Source organism: Bufo gargarizans, chromosome 9 (assembly GCF_014858855.1).
Source record: "Bufo gargarizans isolate SCDJY-AF-19 chromosome 9, ASM1485885v1, whole genome shotgun sequence".
NCBI lineage: Eukaryota > Metazoa > Chordata > Amphibia > Anura > Bufonidae > Bufo > Bufo gargarizans.
In genome coordinates, this window is record NC_058088.1 from 19,163,246 (window position 1) to 19,183,972 (window position 20,727).

A 20,727-nucleotide genomic window follows, 5' to 3' on the forward strand; every position below is an offset into this window, starting at 1 on the left:
TTCACTTGATTGGTAGTTTATTGGAGAAATTTAAGTGTTAATGAGTAAAATACAAAATAGCATCTGCTGGACATCAATACTGATATTCTTCAGAAAAGCGACGATAATGATGGTCGCTCCATGCCACCATGTGGTCACACCATACAACCATTTTTCCGATAATTATCCATAAAAGTCTTCACTTCATTGCATGCATTCCTGTAACGGGTAGCTTTACAAGTGTCGGGTCCTGCCAGTTCCTCGATCCAGGCGTTGCTTTCTAATAAGTATCTCATTCTGAAGGAGAAAAAAGTGATAACGAGAAGATGAGTCAAACACATGAATGGAAGAATGAGACAATCTCCAAAACAAGGGATAGAACCATAAGGAAGTGGGAATCAACATTAGGAGGTTCAGGTGCCTACTTTCTATTTTCCGCCATCTTGTTTAAATTCCCAACCTATTGGAGAGTCTCAGATTTTATTATTAGAGTGAGGGCTTAGTCCACATATTATGTTTGCATCTTTTATTTTTGTGCATTATTTTCCATGATTTTATATAGCCATGCCCATCCGCATATTTACTATCATATGTTTTGTATCTTTTTCCGTGATTTTTGATTAGTCTTGAAGGAGTGGCACCTTCAGGTGTGAATGCACTTCTATCTTGAGAGTAGCATTTTTTTGCCCCTCCTATCTAACAGGCGACCTTGATTAGGTGGTGCAGATAGGTGTGCGCGCTCCTCCTCTCATTGGTTTCTGGATGCACAGAGGTAACTAGGAGCAGCACACTATATGTGCAGGGTCTGCTCTGAATATAGATGCTTAAGTAGGTATAGAGTAGGACCTGCGTGACTGAGACCACCGTGGTGCTGGGTAGGCGGGCACAGATGTGTTTTGATCAAAATATATTGGCTGAGAGTCTCAGATTTTATCATTAGAGTGAGGGCTTAGTACATATATAATGTATGCATCTATTATTTCAGTGCATTCATTTCCATGATTTTATAAATGTAGCCACGCACATCTGCATATTTACTATCATATCGTTCAGGATGTTTTGTATCTTTTTCCATGAATACATTTTAAATCCTACCTTGCAATATTATTGGTTTAGGCAAGCGGGCAAAAAAACACGTTGTAGAATCTATTTGAAATTGAGCAAGACCACCCTAGAATGGGCTCTTGCTGTCCAGGGGCCCCACAGCTGCCATCTGGCTGTTCTCTGCGTTACCTGAGACACAATCAGTGATTATAGAACCATCAGGATGACTATGAGGCCACCATAAGGGGCAGATTGGCCATAGATTTTTACAGGGAAGTTTCCTGGTGGGCTGATGCCCAAGGGACCTCCTGAGCCTTCCTCATGGCCGGCTAGTGGAAGTTTTTGGGGAAGTATTTTGTGCTGGACTGTGATATTTTGCTCTGTTGGGGTAGTATGGTAGTATGCCACAATATGGTATTGCTGGCTCTGCCTTCCATCAATTTGGACCCAATTACAAAACAGGGCCACTTTTCGTATTTTTTCCAGGGCCACTTTAGGTTTCCAGTCGTCCGCCCCCGGCCACCACCCACCGTCCTTTCTCATCTTTGGTCTGTCCATCTTGCCCCATGATCAGGTACTCCTTGTTTTCAAGTCGCATTTTGCAGGATGAGCGTTGGTAAAAGTATCTGGTGTTTCTTTCTGCGATGTTCTCGTCTAAATCTGAAGGGTGGAAATCACAGGATCAGAAGACCAATGTTTCATGAGGTTCATAACTACCTGTTGTGTACTAATGCTTTCTAATATATTGTACTTTGTGTTTCAATGAAAGGGGTTGCTTGGGGATTTAATTTTGTTGGGACCCAACTCCTGGCAGCACTGCTGTTTGAATAGGCTGCAGGACATGGATGAGTGAAGAGTCATCTTCGTAGAACTGTGATGTCATTTCAAATGGCCTTTCTGCACCTCCGTCCCATTAAAAGAGAACCTGTCACCATATTAGAAACTGTGAGTGGTTTATATGGGCTAAATATCGCTAGTTTCCTAAGCGTGGCATTATTTATTTAACTGCCTGCGCCGCGTGTCCTTGAGATATGTCCACCTAAACGTACAGGGCCCAATATGCAAATTTGGCAACCACTTTACTTCTCTGCAAGGGAAGGTTTATATTACCTTCTCTGATGTTGTCATTGAGGAGAGCATCAGAGCGGCCTTCTGCAGTGTACGTTTACGAGACCATACTGTATAATTAACTTCTGCACGGGCTTCGGGCTTCTCTGTGCAGCATCGGTGGCAAAGTCTAACTCAGGTCTGAGCGAGAAGATGTCTCGGTTGAAGTTAGTATACAGGGTGTTCTCACGAGATTTCCTGTATCTCGTGAAATCATGCTGCAGCAGGCTGCTCTGATGCTGACGGCAATGAATGGTCTAGCAGAGCAGCAAGAAACCTTCATGTCTAACAACTTTATATTTGCATGTCGGGCGCTGTAAGTTTTGTGGGACATAGATCAAGAAAAGGAAGGACGGGGTGCAGGCAGATAAAATATACAATTCTATGCTCAGGGAAGCAGCGCTATTTAGCCCATATGAACTGTTCACATTTCTTAATATAGTGACAGTTTATCTTCACGTCAATGAGACTGAGTGGCAATTCCAAACACAGCCACTATACAATGTATGGCGCTGTACAATCAAATATTGATGACCTATCCTTTGGATAGACCGTAAGTGTCAAAATCTTGGACAACTCCTTTAAAGGGTTTCTACCACTTCGGTTTCACATATTTAGCTGTCAGACACTAGCGATCCGCTAGTGTCTGCTCTGCCCAACCATCCTAATATAATTGCTTTTGGGGCAGCCGTTTTGCTAAAAAAAGAACTTTTATTAATATGCTAATGAGCCTCTAGGTGCTATGGGGGCGTCAGTAGCACCTAGAGGCTCCGTCTACCTTCAGAAACTGCCGCCGCCCAGCGCGTCCCTCCAGCCCGCCCATCTCCTCCTGAATGCGATCCTCCTTGTGAACGCCTGTATTCGGCGCATGCGCAGTGAATGGCTGACAGCTTCCCTGCTCAGACATCTCCACTGCGCCTGTTCCTCGGAGCACTATGGAGTCATCGCGCAGGCGCAGTGGAGATGTCTGAGCAAGGAAGCGGTCAGACATTCACTGCGCATGCGCAGAATACATACGCTCACAAGGAGGATCGCATTCAGGAGGAGATGGGCGGGCTGGAGGGACGCGCTGGGCGGCGGCAGTTTCTGAAGGTAGACGGAGCCTCTAGGTGCTAATGACGCCCCCATAGCACCTAGAGGCTCATTAGCATATTAATAAAAGTTATTTTTTTAGCAAAACGGCTGCCCCAAAAGCAATTATATTAGGATGGTTGGGCAGAGCAGACACTAGCGGATCGCTAGTGTCTGACAGCTAAATATGTGAAACCGAAGTGGTAGAAACCCTTTAATCAATTTTTTCAAAATTTCCTCTTGCCGTCGGTGGAAAGAAACACTTGCTTATATACAAAGGCTGAAACCTTTCCTGACCATCTCCTGCTGACACAGAGCTGGATACAGTATATAAGGGCAAGCTGTGTCATCTGGACATGATCAGAATGCATTTTTTGGCCTCTGCATGTGTGTTTACATTAAGTGACTGCAAGCAGATAGCTTGAAGACAGCCAGTGAGGAATGAAAGTTTGAAGTATATTGGAAAGCTACAGAACTATGATGATTCAACTGGAAACACTGGTGACATTATGTTCCTCATACGTTGCTTTGCTGCCCTTAAACGGTGCCCCCCTAGGCAAGTGCCTATATTGCCAATATGGCGATAACATCAATGGTATAGAGCCCTTTCATTGGCAGCCTTTGACTTACTTTTCTTTAGAACTTCCACGATATGAACTGTGTAGACAATAAATGCGTCCTCCTCCCTTGTGTCCCCCACACTCACATGGTATCCTGTATTTTGGAGTAAAAGTAACATGAAATGGTGGATTGTACTGATTTAATAACATACGTAGCCGTTGCGACCCGTGGCTGCTACTACAACTCCCAGCATGTCCTGACCCCTGTGGGAATAGGGTATTTGAAAATAGTTTTTTTAAGTAAGACAATTCCTTCTAAGAATTGTACTGAAAACTATTTTCAAATATAATATCATAGTAATTGCGAGGTGAATTTTTTGACTCGCTGCTGTAAATGGCGCCCACTAATGTCTGGGAGGAGACTGATTTCCAGGCAGCCATGCAGGGTTTGGTCAGAGTCACCATCACGTTTTCCCTTAACCAACGTGAATACAGTAGACAATCGCTCACAGTGCAATTCCATAATATAACGGCTCCAGACTGGCTCTTAGCTTCTACTTATAACCCTTCCAGGACTTTCCCTCCCGATTCCCCCTCTGCCCCCAGTCTCACCAAATTCCACTCTTGGATGGTAACAGGCAAATTGTCGCCGAGCGTCTCCTTTCAATTCCAGAGGGCGCTGCTTTCTGGGACATGAACCTGCGTAGTAATAAGAATGAATTAATAAATCTCCCACCATTCTGTTCAGAATGTTATCTGCAGAATATTCATATACCAGGGATCTTCTGAACCTCAGATTTTTCTTTGGAGGGGTCCAAAAATGTTTCATCCCTAAGAACCTTCCTAGAATTACAATATCTTGAAATATTGCAGTTCTCACATTGGCCAGTAGAGGAGTGACATTAGGCTGACAGTTCCTGTCTTATGGAGTGCACTTGGCAGCTTTGCTGTGTAGACTGGGACAGAATGAGCAGAGTCATCTCATTATTATTAGAGGGTAGGGAATTAATGACGACTGGTGGCGGAGATAAGGCAGGAGAGTAAAGCTGTCTATACACATCAGACTTGTATAGACGGCTGAAATTGCTAATTTCAGGTGTCCATCATTTCAAAACTAGCGCAAATGATTGTCCGCAAACTTTAGCCTACCACAAATATCATGGGCCACGTTGGAAAATGTAGGCCATGGTCAGCCAAAACTGCACATCTATGGCATGATTAACTCAATTCAGCTGACACGCTGTTGCTGTGCTCACAGACCAGGAGACTGTTCTTACATTACATGGCTTTGTACACGGTGATTAGAGGAGGGCTGTACCGCCGCCATACACTTACCTTCTGCACACTGGCACACATCCCCAGAGCAGAGCGTGCTCACCGTGCTGGACTTATCCGGACCCCCGTAGAACACTCTGCACTTATTTTCTGCAGGAAGACAATGACAGCACATAATAAACTTACATGGATGGCGCATGGAGGTAGTCAACCGTCCATAGAGGTAAGTCCTCACCCAATGGTTAATAAAGTCAATTCTAATTCACTTCCATTTAGAATGAATCCATATAAAAAGTTGTATATTAAATGAATTATTTTGTACTGATCCTTCAGAGCAAGAATTACTCAGATTTCCCTGCTGGTTAATTTTCTGCCCAGAGCTTTCCTACATTGTGGAAGAGTAACATGTAATCCACGCACTAATCTGATGCACAGGAAGAATAACTGGGTTCTGCTTGCTGATTGTTTCCAGTATCAAACAGCCAACTGTAAATGCAGCTCTGGGGTATAATACAGGATGTAACTCAGGATCAGTACAGGATAAGTAATGTAATGTATGTACACAGTGACTGCACCAGCAGAATAGTGAGTGCAGCTCTGGAGTATAATACAGGCTGTAACTCAGAAGCAGTACAGGATAAGTGATGTAATGTATGTACACAGTGACTGCACCAGCAGAATAGTGAGTGCAGCTCTGGAGTATAATACAGGATGTAACTCAGGATCAGTACAGGATAAGTAATGTAATGTATGTACACAGTGACTCCACCAGCAGAATAGTGAGTGCAGCTCTGGAGTATAATACAGAATGTAACTCAGAAGCAGTACAGGATAAGTGATGTAATGTATGTACACAGTGACTGCACCAGCAGAATAGCGAGTGAAGCTCTGGAGTATAATATAGGATGTAACTCAGGATCAGTACAGGATAAATAATGTAATGTATGTACACAGTAATCTCACCAGCAGAATAGTGAGTGCAGCTCTGGGGTATAATACAGGATGTAACTCAGGATCAGTACAGGATAAGTAATGTATGTACACAGTGACTCCACCAGCAGAATAGTGAGTGCAGCTCTGGAGGATAATACAGGATGTAACTCAGGATCAGTACAGGATAAGTAATGTATGTACACAGTGACTCTACCAGCAGAATAGTGAGTGCAGCTCTGGAGTATAATACAGGATGTAACTCTGGATCAGTACAGGATAAGTAATGTAATGTATGTACACAGTGACTCTACCAGCAGAATAGTGAGTACAGCTCTAGAGTATAAAACAAGATGTTACTCAGGATCAGTACAGGATAAGTAATGTATGTACACAGGGACTGCATCGGCAGAATAGTGAGTGCAGCTCTGAAGTATAATACAGGAATATATGTCAGGTAATAGGTGTCAGGTTTTCATTAAAAGCTTTGGATATAACATATTACCTGGCTCATAGAAATCATACAAGATGGCAGATGCCGGCTGCAGGGGAGAGATCTTCACTGATTGGACAGCCTCAAAGGTCACACACTCTCTGATTTGGGAGACCTTCAACAAGTAGAGACATTAAACTACAAGGAAATATCTGACCGGAAAGATGTTTGAAGAACACAAAGGTAGAAAAAAACATCATAGATAAATAGGGAAGAGAGTTATATGTTCCCACTAATATATTGTGCATACCTAGTTCAGGGTCTTAGGGGGAGGAGCATGACACAGGGACTCTCTCTGGTGTTTTCCTAGTATAAAGCTCCGCCCCTCAGGACCTGTACTAGGCCTAACACTGTGTATCAGTTTTATCTGGACATGACTTTTCCCCCATTGACTAAGATTAATAAAATCGATTTTTCACAGGGCAGAACTGTTCCTTGCATTATTACTGATTATTCCTATGTCTACAGATGCATTTTCTATTTCCTTCCGGTTTGTTCGTCAGACCTTTTCGAAGTACATGATGAGTCTTCCAGCCTGGATCTCATAGTGACTGATGTAGGTCTCAAGACCGTCCTTCAGCTGTAAGGAACAAAAATACACTGACTATATACTGTGCCGATCAGACATTGATGGGCTGTCCTAAGGACAGGCCGTCAGTGTTATTGTCCAGGAGAACTCCTTCAAGAAGTCATCGTTATTCACCTTGTTCAGATCGTTAGTGCTGGGCTCAAATCCACTGAGCATAGTAATATCGACGATCGCCATTCCAGATGTAGGTGTCTGGGATTTTGTCCTGAAAATATAATTTTAGTATAAAGGTTAAAGAGGCCTTCCATTAAAATACCCCCAAAAATTCCAAAATAAATAAAATCCCTGAATTTCTGGGAAACTGGGTGACAATAAATATGTCCGTCTCTACAGTGCCCCAGTTAGGTTGTCACCCAACTTATCGATATAATTACATAATTAGATGGGGGATGAAAAGAGAGGGATTATGGGAAAGAAACCTGGGGACAACACAGACCACATGTGCATGGCAGAGCTGTGTACATGGAACCTGTATGCACACACATGAGGTTATCAGGGCTCCAAATTATGGAGGTGTCCTTCATCTACAGAGGCATATAGGGGTATAGTGTGGGCCACAGACCATGGGTGCCATATTACGACTCCAAACACAGAGGACTCTTGTGATTTCTGATGAGAGTCATGGATCAGAGCCATAGAGCTTCTGTACAGTATATGTATTGTGTATGACAGTAGGAGACTTGTGGACGTTCTTACTTGAGACACACTTCATACAAGACTTTGATGTCTTTTTCTTTGGGTCGGGAGACCTCTCTACGCGCTCTGCTCCTCAGGTCATGCCAGTCAATGTTCCTCATGGGTTCATCGGACATGGCCTGTTCCTCAGCATCATAGTCCTCGTCATAATCATTTTCTTCATCTACTGTTGAGACAAAGTGTAGAGAAACTCATAGAAGATAAGAAAAACATGGCTGCTTTATTACCAAAACGGTGCTCCTCTTGCTAATGGACTATGTGTGATATTGAAGTTCCAATCTGGAGATATCTGATTAGACAAGGTCCGGGACCTGCACAGTCATTCTCCGTTAGGGTGAATGAGAGCAGTTGAGTGAGCAGCCGTCTTTACACGGAGAGGGAGGACATGCCACTTCTCAGGATATGTTGCTTAACTCCACCTCAAGCAGTTTTGGTGGGTGTTCATGGTTGGGTCTTAAAGGGGTTGTCCTGCTATTAAAAACATTTCAAAAAAATAAATAAAAGATCACAATGCTGTAAAATAATGAAAATAAGTCATACTGATTGATCCCCAACATGTTTCCGCTTCCAGGATCCCCCTCTGGTCTCTACTTCCTGCTCCATCTTGACACACAGGAAATGACTGCCCAGCCAATCACTGGAAGCAATAGTGACCCGCCTCAGAAAATGATTGGCTGAGTCGTCACATTTCAATATTGAGAGGCATCGGGTCGTAGAAACTGGAGGGGGTTCAAAAAGTGTTGAAAAGGGATTGACGGGGGACTGCAGAGTTCAGTACGATTTTTTTTTTTTTTAGCATTCTGACTTTTTTTTTAGACATTTTTATTGGCCGGATTACTCCCAGGTTCTGTATAGTTGCCACGGAGTTGCAAAGTCCAAGATTTAGCAGGTCAGTCTTGAATTGAGCCCTCTAATGTGTAAAAGTATTTGCAATGCCCGTCAATTGTATCGCCAATGAGACCAGGTGAGGCTATTGCCTCAGGCGGCGAGACCTAGAGACAAGTGGGTGCAGTGGCAGGGTTGTGGGAAATAAGCGCTTACATTGTTGAAGTGCTCATCTCTCTATATTCAACTGTATCTAGGGCTAGATGTGGGGGTGGGGGTGGGGTTCGGGCACCGTTTAAATTTTCAGCTCAGGCAGGAGAAAGGCTAGGTGCATCTCTGTTGGTACCCCTAGGTAACTGGGGCAAAGCTTTAGTACCAAGTCAATAAATCACGAGGTGCGACTATGAAGAACTCACCTTGATTAATATGGCTGTTCACTTTTACCTCCAGATCAAGCTGTGAGCAGGTCGTGTTCTCTACTTGTATGATGTTATACATCTTCAGAACCTGAGAGCAGATTAACAGATAGGTCATCAATACATATTGCCTGCACAACCCCTTTATAAAGGTGAAATGGAAGTGACGCATCATGGGAAATATATATCCATATTTTTTATATTATTACATTTCTATTCTACAGATTTTAAGCCCGACTGTCCTTGGTCTTCTACAGGAGTTTATTAATGTAAAGTTTTGTAGCAACTAGATTTTTCTTACTTGCCCCATGACATTGGGGTGAGGTTTTTGCAAACCATGCCCAAAAGTAGCTGTTTTGAGCATGTTCTCAGCTGCTCCCAGGAGTGAAACTCCCAACTGTGGCATTTAAAATATTGGTAAATATAGTTATGGAAGGGAACCCATCTTGAGAACCCCAATTTGATAATAGGTTTTTATCATACTTACTTTTAAGACGCCGGTTCCTTTTCCAGACACCTTCACCTTAAATTTATTTCCCATTGATCTCTACAAAACAAGGAAAAAACATTGTCTTATATCTTACCTAGGAATGTTGGACTCTCCTGGACCCTGTGGGTATTAGAAGATTAGAAAAACATTGCTGATTTCTTCTAGAAACAGCGACACTCTAGTCCATTGACTGAGTCTGGTATCGCAACTCAACCTGAATACTGCAGTAGTTGCAAATGAATAGGGTTAAGCTGCAATACCAGACACAGCCCATAGAAAAGAGTAGCGCTGTTCCTTGGAAGAGAGCAGCCATGTTTTTCTAATCTCATAAAGCTCCCTTAAGTTAGTGTCATTTGAGGTGATGTATCATCAACATAGCTGTGCTTATGGTTTATGTATAGGTCCTTGACTTGGACCTATAACCCTCTTGACTGGGAGCCATCAATCTCTTTACAAATCTACCAGTCTATTGACTGGAAACTATCACTCCCTTTACAAATCTACCAGTCTCTTGATGGGAATTACCATTGTCTTCACTAGGAACTATAACTCTCTTGACCGGGAACTATAACCCTCTTGACTGGAACCTATCCCTCATTTAACTGGGACATATCATTCTCTTGATTTAGACATATCACTCATTTGACTGGTATCACACAAACATTTAGACAGCACTCCTTAAGTGATGATAATTAATGGTTTTAATTTCACTTCATATTATTTCAGCCGGAGTAAGTGGTATATCAGTTGCAACGTTTTGGGCTAACAATCGCCCTTCATCAGGCACTCTGAAGACCACAGTGTGCTTACAGCCGGCGCCTATTTGTGTGATACCTACAGTTCTTGAGGTGGAGCTACAGAACACAACCCGGACGTGCACCCACCCTTGCCTTTTATTGAAAAGAGTGCTGTGGCCTATTTACTTGAAAAGATTGAAGAATACTCATTTGACTGGGACTTTTCACTCTCTTGACCGGGGTCTATCACTTTCTTGACTGGGACCTATCACTCTCTTGACCAAAACTTACCTGGACCAGAACTACCACTCTTATGACCAGGAACGATTGTACTCTTTTAAATAGGAACTATCATTCTATTAACCAGGACCAACAGTATCACTCTCTTTGTCAAGATCTACCACTCTCTTGACTGGGATCTATTACTCTCTTGTCCAAGACCTGCCACTCTCTTTACCCAGAACTAACATTTTCACCCATTCTTCCTCCTTCTGTAAACCAAACATCCTTAGATCTCACCAGCTCCTCCTGGATGCTCTCCTCATTCCGCAGTCTGAACTCCTGCTTCATAGATCTCACCAGTGAGTTGACTTCCACCAGTAATTCATTCCTTTCACTTGTGTGAGTCTTAATCCAATATTCGGAGAGAGCTTCCAGTGCCATCACCGTGTCCTGCAGATTAAGAAAAATGAGAGGTCTCTATAATGGTTATTGGGATCATCCCTCCTTTGGGAAACCCAGTGATCAGCCTTAATCTGTGTGGTAAACTGAGTGCTTGATTTCCCTGCAGCTCCCCCACAGGTCAATGAAGTATTACACAGCTCTCATTAAAATGAATAGGTTGTCAATATAATGCATGGAAGTGACAGGCTTCTCTTTATTGCATTTAGGGCCTAATTTGTAATATTTGTTCTGGGCATTGGATTTATCTGGGCAACACTGATAGGGCTGGTCACTTTAACAGGGTCAGAGGAACCCTGAGTGCCAACTGTAACGCATGAACACAGGTGGTGTGAGGTGGAGTTATATGGGAGGAAGTACTGATACTATCTAAGTGGCTAGTTGAGGCAAAAACAAGGAGATGTACCTGGAATGAAAGTCAGTTAAAGGTCTGTCCTGAGACTGATGCAGGGTCAGAAATGACCATTAGACAAGGGATGATAATAACAGGGAGCAGCACGGGTCCATACCAGGCCCCAGTTGTGACAGCAGAGCACCTGATGCAGTAGGAAACTGTTCAGAACTTGTGGTGAGTGCTCTTTAGAGAGGCTGCAAGGCAATATTGGATCTCTACCAAACTGCCAATAGTCCTGAATTTGCAAGGACTGTCTCTAATTTTCATAGACAATCCTTACATGTTCTGTAAGTACTGTAATCCCTGCCAATATTTGTGCAGCTGGGTTCCTGGGGTTAGCAGAGGCAAGGCTTACATGCCCTGAATTTACCAACTATGTCCAAGTCTTGTTGTGACTTTTGATCTGCATCCCTGCCTTCTACTACTGCCTCGTTAAACATAGACTAACCTGGGTAGATTTAAATCCCCCGCCATAATTTTCCTGCTCTGACAGCCAGATGTACATCTTCTTGGCGCTACGTATATCGTTTTGGAGCAGAGTTGTAAGTAACGCATACGATGTGGCCTCAACAGCAAGTGCTGTCCCCGGTGGTCCAAAATGCAAAGTGTTCTTATCTATGAATGGACAAAAAAAGAGAACACCAGACTTGTTTAGTGTAGACAGGATGGCCATAGAGCTCAAAATACAAAGACAATCAGCCCCCTTAAAAAGACAATTGACACTTTTAGGACTATGCTGGATGTAGGTTGAACCGGCAGCTCCGTCATAAAATTTTCTCCCTTGGATGCCCAACCAACAGTATGGGAAGTTTACAGAAGAAACTATTGTAATTGCAAAATCATCAAATTCATACAGTTTCCAAATAACAGGCATTGTAATAACTCTCTTTTCCATGAAAATTAGTGTCACACGTCAAGCTGTGCTTCCGTTACATTCTACATAAAATATGTGTTTGTGTGCTGTGATGAAAGTATCTCTATCTGCCTCTAGCACAGCAGGAAACCCCAGCACACTTTCAAATGCCAATAATTAGCTGCATAGAAAAGAGACAGGAGGCAGCTCCTCATGTGTGGTGTTGCTTGCACAGTATATATAATAAGGTTACTGTAGTACGCTTACCAAAGTTTGTTGTGAAAAAGTCACAACTATGAAGGCTTCGCTGGTATAGGTCCCGACCAGCACACGGGGATGCTTGGCTGCAGCCTGGGTTCCTGCCTGCACCTCTATATCTGATGTCCCACCCAACCAATTAGCTTCTTTTTAAAGACATATATGTAAGAGATGAGTGTGCTACTTACTGCGGTCTTCCTGGGCAGTGAACATGAGTTTGCTATATGCCGTGTCCTTCAAAACCGAGTCACTAGATGCAAGATTGAGGGCATAGGCAGCGATAGCCAAGGGGAATGGCTCTTTGACATTCTCCAGTGTAGAGCGGAGGAAGTCTATGGCTTTACTGATGCTGCTTTTCTGTAAATGATTGCAGAAGAAATGATTTAGTTCGTATGATATATGTCTACTTGTAAATGTCCCTACAAGTGACGTGATGAAAGCTAACATACCACTTTGATATCATCCTCAGGCATAGAATCCTTGGCATGATGGAGAGCCACCAAGACATATGCCGTAAGAGACACATCTGCAGTCTTCCCCGCAACACCACCCTATGTAGACAGAGTAATGTTTTGAGATCCACGGCATGAAGCATGCCCAACAAGAAGAGTCTAGAGAGTTAACATTTTACTATATTTGAAAATTACTGTCTGAATTATATGATCACTATAGCTGACTATTGACTTCCTCCATACAGTAATGAAGGGACACAGTTTTTCTAACATGGCATCTGATCTGACCAGATGAAGAGGAGTGTGAATTTCTAGACTTCATGCCAATTAGCTCTCCTCCAGAAGGAAGAAAACTATATTGTATCAGGCAATTCAGAGACTTTTTGAAAAGGATGACACCATATGTAGACAGTTGTTTCAGGGTTCTTGGCCCCCGTCAGCACAGATCTGGGTACCCCGGTTTGTATTAATTTCTGATTAATTCTGTAATTTATCTTTATTTGGATTGGATTTAAAGGGAACCCCTTAAGGATTTACACCCCACCAACCTGGTGTGCAGGACTGTGACATAATGTCCGTCTATATTCTTGCTGATGCAGCATGTTCAACAGAATATCCTGAGAGGTGTCATGGGGGTGGATCCGCTCTTTTGAAGAGTCATTCTTGCCAGGCCCTCTCCTGGCTTGACTGACATTCCGCAGGCTGAGAACATCACCATACGCCTCATCTGGCGCACACGTAATGCCCAGATAAAGCCAGGGCCAGAACACCTCACTTCATGGCGCATGTGCCAGATGCCGCTGGAGGTGGCTTGTAATGACATACCCAGTCTGTGGCCATGGCTTGGGATTTAGGCCAAATCAGGCGCACCCATCTGTAAGTAGGGTCAATTATAGAGTAGGGTCATGTTTCAAGGCTCTTTAATAAGTGGAACATTGAGTTACAGGGTAGTTACCTATAGGTGGCATTAGAGAGACACTTCCAGAGGAGAGCTTATTTTCATATAGGTAGCATTGCCTGTAAGACTCTCTCAACCAGCTGGATCTCTGTAAGGAGAATCAGTACCCCTCGAGTGCTGAGTTAAATGATAAAACCTCCCCAATTGTGTTTTAAATCTATGTCTATGCAGGGGATTTGGAAACATGGAACTCTTGACATTCGACCTGAAATCCCAGGGAAGAAGCCACTGGATTTGTTTTGATATGGCTGGCCATCCACAGAAGAGTAAAATAGTTTAATACTCATACAGTTTCCTCATCTAAAAGGATTTTCCCCCAGTCATACTATTGCATTGATCACCTATGGTGGGGGATTAGCACAGAGGTAGAGGTCACATAATATATCATGGAAAACAAAAGCAAGGAAACAGATTGTAAATGTGAATGAACGTAGGACAAATGTCTGGTTCCATGTTACCATCATATTTAGGTGGTACACTGGAGAGGTCTCCAGGAAAGCTCCCGAATCACTCTGTTTCGTGGTGAGGTACGTGGCAGATTTCCGGATTTCTTCCACATCAACGCCAATGTACTTACGGCAGAGGGACATGACTTTTGCCACAAAAGCGGTCAACCTAAGACATATTAAGAGATTTATATAGACAACCAAGCAACCATAGCACATCTTCTAGAAGCATAGGCAATGTCAACCCGGTGAATATCTAGCATAGCAGTCACTGGTATTATGGAAGCACTCCCATCTTACCAAGTACTACTGGGCCTCTGCAGCCATGCAGCGTAGGATCCATCAGTCTTCCTGTACTGCAATATCCTTGAGTATCCTGGGGACAACAAAACAGTCTATAAGTACAATGAAGCCATTGTTCATATTGTTTGCAGCAGGTTCCTTAGGGTCGACTAATTCTAAAAACATGTTTTAGATGATTCCACCACCAAATCAGGAATTTCCGAAGCCCGACAGCTGAGAACAACTTCTTATGGATTGATTCTGCAGGGTTGTAATGGGATTCCCTAGTGCAGAATTTGGTCTAGGGAGCGTTATGAGAAACTACCCAAATCCTTGGAAGAGTTCTTCTGTAGAACAAGTCATTGTGGCTATGGATTTCATTCTACGTGGTTATATTATTTTTTTTTTAGATAATCTGTGTAATCCAACATAAAATAATAGCTGCGTATACCATTCCTCATGTTCTCCAGCCCTTCGTCCTTGCGGTCAGGTGGTAGCAATGTCCACTTATTTGTGTGATCGAGGTAGCGCAATGCATAGACCCCAGGAGCAGTGGAAATCATAGTTTGCTCGCCACAGCCGTACGGAACGCGGATCAGTCTACTAACCCCATCACTACTCAGGGTGTTATTGATGGTGTTTATTGGAGAGTCCACTGCAATTGGAAATAAGACAAAGGTACATTCAAAAAGTTACACTAGAAAAGCAAAGCTGGACAAAATAGTAGTATGTCATATTGTCCAAAGTCATACTCATGCCCATGGAGGTCAGGACTATGTCAGAAGTAAATATCGACTACTTAGTCCATCGGGCCAAGATCTTAATGAGTCTGAAAAGTGACAACCGAATGTCTACGTCAGGAATGTGCTCAGAGAAGTTACAGGACGAACCACCAGAAAGCTGATTTCATGGATTTCACACTGAGCAGGCTGCAATGTACGAGAAAACGTGCAGGCTGCAGCAGAAAAACAGCAACATTTTGAATAAAAACCTATTGCAAATTTGTTTTTTGCCATAATACATCCAGTGAAATAAAAGAAATCCACTCAAAGCTGTACACTGCCTTTAAAACCACCTGGTGTCTTGTCTATAAATGTAAGATGATGACATAGAGATCCCTATCAAACAGTTAGGTCTCAGCTACGTGACAGATTCATGCAATCATTGTAGATACCCTCAGCCAGTCAATAGAATAGAAGGAGTGAACCTAAGACGTACAATGGTTTCCAGGCCATTGCTGTTCTACTTACTGCTCAACTTGATACTGGAATGGAAGTCTCCATCAGGGATCATATTTGAAGGCAGCTCCTCATCAATGATGATCTCCTTTCTTCCTCTATCTGAAAGACGCATGAGAATAAAGTGTTCATAATAGAAGATACATTCTGAATATAATGGTATCAGAAGCATTTGAGAAGACTCATGTACACTGAGCAGGTATACAGAGGATTGAGGTCAGTGATTTACAGGTATACAGAGGACAGGGGTCAGCAATGGGCAGGTATACAGAGAACATGAGTCAGAAATGGACAGATATACAAAGAACAGGAGTCAGAAATAACAGGTATACAGAGGACAGGAGTTAGTGATGGACAGGTATACAGAGGACTCAGGTCAGTGATGGACAGGTATACAGAGGACTCGGGTCAGTGATGGACATGTATACAGAGGACAGGAATCAGTGATGGACAGGTATACAGAGGACAGGAATCAGTGATGGACAGGTATACAGAGGACAGGAATCAGTGATGGACAGATATACAGAGGACAGGATAGGAGTCAGTGATGGACAGATATACAGAGGACAGGACAGGAGTCAGTGATGGACAGGTATACAGAGGACAGGGGTCAGTAATGGACAGGTATACAGAGAACAGGAGTTAGTGATGGACAGGTAGACAGAGGACAGGAGTCAGAAATGGACAGGTATACAGAGACCAGATGTCAGTGATGGACAGAGGACAGAGATCAGTGATGGAAAGGTATACAGAGGACAGGGGTCAGTGAAGAACAGGTATTCAGAGAACAGGGGTCACTGATGGACTTTCATGGTCCTCAACCAGCTGCAATATTTCAGTGCTGTCTTCCAGAGGTAGTTCCCAGCAAAGTTTATTTTCTGGCAGCTATCACTCACAGGAATGTTTTTTTTCATGGAGAAGGATCTATCTTGGCCTGCTTGGCTGCAGCACACACCAAACAAGTCTGCACTCTAGCTTGCTTACTAGCGGACTACACTAACCAGTGAAATATAGGACCAGCCTACTACCTGGCAAATGTAACTAAGAAACTGCCAGTTGACTGTTTGTACCCATACATAGCCTTTTTGGGTCACATAGTTCATAGATCTGAATCAGTATCACAGTAAACATCTTAACAACTCATACAGTGAACAAAGTATTAACTCTTTAGCAGTGATCTGCTGGGTCACTGCAATATGAGTCAGTGATACACAGGTACACACAAATATATATTTTCAAAACGATATCAATACTCATTCCCCACTGCTTACCCTTTGGATCTACCATGTAAGTTTTCTCTTCAAGAACTGAGACGCCTTCCCTCTGAGGAATTGAATATATAATTAATCTTAAAATGAAAATACCAAAAAAATCGGCAAAAGAATGATTTCCTTGCTGCTGGCTTTTGGTTTATTGAGATCTATAGCAACAAATGTGTTGTCTTACCAAAACTCGAAGAGGTTTCTTCACAATGTCACCTATTCCATTTGGTCCTAGAGCCTTTACTGTCACCATAAGGTTTTCTCTTCCAGTGGGAACCACAACAAATGGGACAGATGTAGCGGATTTTGATGGCACGGTTACAATCCGTTCTACAGGTTCTCCGGCAGCTGTGGTGGCACTACATATGCCTTCTGTCTTCTCCATTGATACTTTAACCTGCACGAGATAGAGGATCAAATGAGTTTTGTAAAATGAAATGAGGCATGGGGCATTAAGGAGTCTTATACATCTCCAGAGGTGGAATTTGAAGCTCATGGGCCCCAAGGCAAAATACTTCTTGCTCTAGTCATTTTTATATGAAGCAGTGCTCCAAGTGTTAAGTAAGATAAAGTCCTGATCACTAGATGACCAGGGACTATGCAATAAATCATTAGATCTCCTGGGACAATACAATAACCCACTAGAGCACCAGTAAAAATATATGATAATAATAACCCACTAGAATACCAAGGACTGTATGATAATCCATTAGAACACCATGGACTATATAATAATCCACTAGAACACCAAATGTATATATGATAGCCACTAGAAAATCAGGGACTATACTATAGCCTGCTAAAACACAAGGGGCTGGATGAAAATCCACTAGACCACTGAGGGTATATATGATAGCCCATTAAAACACCAGGGACTATATGATAACCCACTAAAACACTAGAGCACCAGGGACTGTACAGTGACCCACTTGATCATCAAGAACTGACCTATTTGGGTCACAATACCATGTGACTGATAAAAATAAGCCTCATTGTCTTTTCATTAGGCAAAACATTTTGCTTTAGTGGTCTATAAAGTGTGAGGAGCACTAGCTCGGTCCTGTTCTCACCTTTAGATCCATATTATCGTAATTATACAACACGGGCTTAAGCTCCATCTGTTCAAACCTCTTGACAGAATATGGGACTCGAAGGTGAACATGAAACGGCTTGAAGACTCTGACTTTGATGGGGTCGGCCACACAGAATCCTGTGGACATTAGAAGCCTATGAGAACGTCTGAAGGAACAGCAGACCGCCACATGGTGTTAGACACAACATTAGACACCTATTGGCAATATAACCAAGCGGGCAACATTTTTGCTATTTTTACCTTTTATTTTGTATTTTAATAGGCTTAGAGACAAGACAAATGGATACGGAGCGCTGCAGATTGCCTTACCTTTTCCTTCAGACATTCCGACTCCTTGAATCTCCCATGTAGTTATAGAGTCATGGACAGACAACGTTTCTCTATTGGAGGAGAAATGAGCATACACATCACATTCATTTTATTTTTCCAGCTATAGTACATATGGGGAAGTGATTTGAGACAGTGCATAACGATAATGTAGCAGGCAGGGACTTTTAGTAACTAGAGTCAGAGCTAAGTTCAGGGAACTTTTGGAGCTGATTCCCACCAGAAGTGTGTTTGAAGGACATGGGTGATGTGCTGTATGAGACATGCATGTAGGGTCACAGTAGGTCCGATGCCAGAGGTTTGAAAATTGGCACTCCAGAGATAGCGATGTGGAGTGGTCACTCCTAAGACATGTGCAGAAAACATTGGCTGTGAGTAGAACCAGTAGATCTAAGCTTCTATGCATTCAGCTGCCCATCAGTACTCTAGGCTGAGGGAAAAAGTGTGAAAGACCACCATCAGCAGTTACCATTCTACATTGTGTTCTAGTAACCATACCATGTGTATTGCCTGGGTAAAGCCTATTTAAAGGGTAGGGCTTATCGTGCTGATTAAAACTATACCTTTCTTTTGTCTGTATGATAAAGATCTTCAGAGATATCTGCAATTTATTCACATGCAAATAAGAAGTTTGAGCACCAGGAGGCAGGGCTGAATCCTTTGAGCACTGCTTTGTAACACCCCCTGTGCTCTTCAAACTCCCCCCCCCCCCCCGTCCTTGATTGACAGGGCTAGTGTAGTACCCTGGAGCAGAGGTACTTTGATGTCTGGACATTTGCCTATTATCCTATGCAAACTTATAAACTTACTTTATTTCACTTGAAAGGGTTAACTTCCACTGTTTGATACGGTGTAACTGTACTTTATATGTATGTTGTGATATATATACAGTATATCCTGTTCATTTGCACAGTATTTGTGAGGCTCTCTGGAAAGAGTTAATGAATACTGAGAGACTTTTGAAACTTTGAATAAGAAGCTGGTAATCTTCCACAACTACCACACAGTTTAAAGAAGAGCATGTTCTTTTTGGTGGGGGGGGGGGGGGGCAGACTTGTTTACCACCAAAACCAGACAGACCGACCTTTTGAATGTCTCTGTTATGTCTGCAAACTTGTTTTTGTCTGTAAAAACTGCTGTGTCATTGCCATTGAGTATCATTAAAGTTCTAATGTAAGTCTATGAGAGACGGAAAGTGTAACAATGTATCCGTTTATGCTGAGTTTCTCCAGTCCACCCCTCCCACTAGAAGGTTCTAGTCTAGCTAGAAACTGTATATAAGGAGAGCAGTCAGAGCCCCTAGTGTGCTGCAGTTCGGAACCAGTGCTTGAAGGGAAAAAATCTGCCAGTCTGCATGAGTGACCAGAAGAAGACGCTGAGATGGGGACTCTGAGCCACAGACCAAGGAGCCACCTAGACTACTGAGCTACAGACTGTGGGCCTCCAGCCTTTGGCCAGGGTACCAGCCTTCTGAGAGAGAGAGGGACTGCTAGCTCAGACCTTTCCTCAACATGAAACCCTTCTTCTGCCAGGGAGGAGATTGGAGAAGCTGAATTGCTCCATTAAAGAAGCACACTGGTCAACTGCAGACCCTGACTCTCTGGACTTTTTTTCCATTGTGGTGCACCATGTCTTACTATCTGTTCCGGAGAGCAGCAACACATGGTGATTCCTCAACGATGTCCGGGGGACCCAGCGTAGCTTGGGGCCACCCCAAACCCGGCCACTGCACTAGAAATGCTGAGGGAAGAGCTGTGTCCTAGCATCATATCACTTATCAGTAATGTGTGATAGCTTCTAAGCATAGAAAATACATGTTTCTCTATGTGTCAATGTTATAGCTTAGTGGTCATTGGTCTGTCATCCATGTAGAAATCCTAAATTCAAATCACCAGAGAGACTTATCTAAACTTTTTTTTCTGTTTATTTTTTTCTCTTTTATTTAACCTATAATAAAAGCATATACTAATAAAGGCTATAAACACCTTTGGTGTAATAATAAAAAGGCCTTACTGTATTGAGAATAGTGTTTTTTCCCCCCTCAGAAACCTGAAACCTATTACTGGTTTATTCACAGGCAATGTAGATTATAAAAAACCTATAATATTTATTAGCTTTCTAAAACATTATTCTCAATATGAGGATAGACTATAGGGATATATACTTGTATTAGGGGTTAAATGTAAAAGAAAAAAAAAACTGGCAATTTCTCCTAGGATTCAAACCTGGGATCTCTACACACAAAGCTATAGCATTACCACATAGAGAGGT

General features: G+C 42.7%; 1 protein-coding gene across 2 annotated transcripts in view; it reads right to left on the bottom strand.

Annotated features, from left to right (window-relative positions):
• LOC122945987 (complement C4-like) overlaps positions 1 to 20,727 on the bottom strand; it is a 71,808-nt gene continuing 51,081 nt past the window's right edge. The window contains exons 20-42 of one of the 2 annotated variants that reach the window (XM_044305244.1): positions 18,439 to 18,509; positions 18,107 to 18,246; positions 17,221 to 17,433; positions 17,046 to 17,097; positions 15,787 to 15,876; positions 14,988 to 15,191; positions 14,555 to 14,630; positions 14,267 to 14,423; positions 12,848 to 12,949; positions 12,587 to 12,755; positions 11,736 to 11,902; positions 10,732 to 10,884; positions 9,473 to 9,532; positions 8,986 to 9,076; positions 7,745 to 7,907; positions 7,163 to 7,253; positions 6,965 to 7,039; positions 6,472 to 6,574; positions 5,097 to 5,186; positions 4,374 to 4,460; positions 3,832 to 3,915; positions 1,554 to 1,683; positions 1 to 276 (exon numbers count right to left, since the gene is read on the bottom strand). In XM_044305244.1, the coding sequence (XP_044161179.1) occupies positions 135 to 276; positions 1,554 to 1,683; positions 3,832 to 3,915; positions 4,374 to 4,460; positions 5,097 to 5,186; positions 6,472 to 6,574; positions 6,965 to 7,039; positions 7,163 to 7,253; positions 7,745 to 7,907; positions 8,986 to 9,076; positions 9,473 to 9,532; positions 10,732 to 10,884; positions 11,736 to 11,902; positions 12,587 to 12,755; positions 12,848 to 12,949; positions 14,267 to 14,423; positions 14,555 to 14,630; positions 14,988 to 15,191; positions 15,787 to 15,876; positions 17,046 to 17,097; positions 17,221 to 17,433; positions 18,107 to 18,246; positions 18,439 to 18,509 (2,710 nt within the window). In that variant the 3' untranslated portion in view covers positions 1 to 134. Of the gene's footprint in view, positions 277 to 1,553; positions 1,684 to 3,831; positions 3,916 to 4,373; positions 4,461 to 5,096; positions 5,187 to 6,471; positions 6,575 to 6,964; positions 7,040 to 7,162; positions 7,254 to 7,744; positions 7,911 to 8,985; positions 9,077 to 9,472; positions 9,533 to 10,731; positions 10,885 to 11,735; positions 11,903 to 12,586; positions 12,756 to 12,847; positions 12,950 to 14,266; positions 14,424 to 14,554; positions 14,631 to 14,987; positions 15,192 to 15,786; positions 15,877 to 17,045; positions 17,098 to 17,220; positions 17,434 to 18,106; positions 18,247 to 18,438; positions 18,510 to 20,727 lie in introns of both variants that reach the window. The other variant, XM_044305243.1, reaches the window with a different exon arrangement.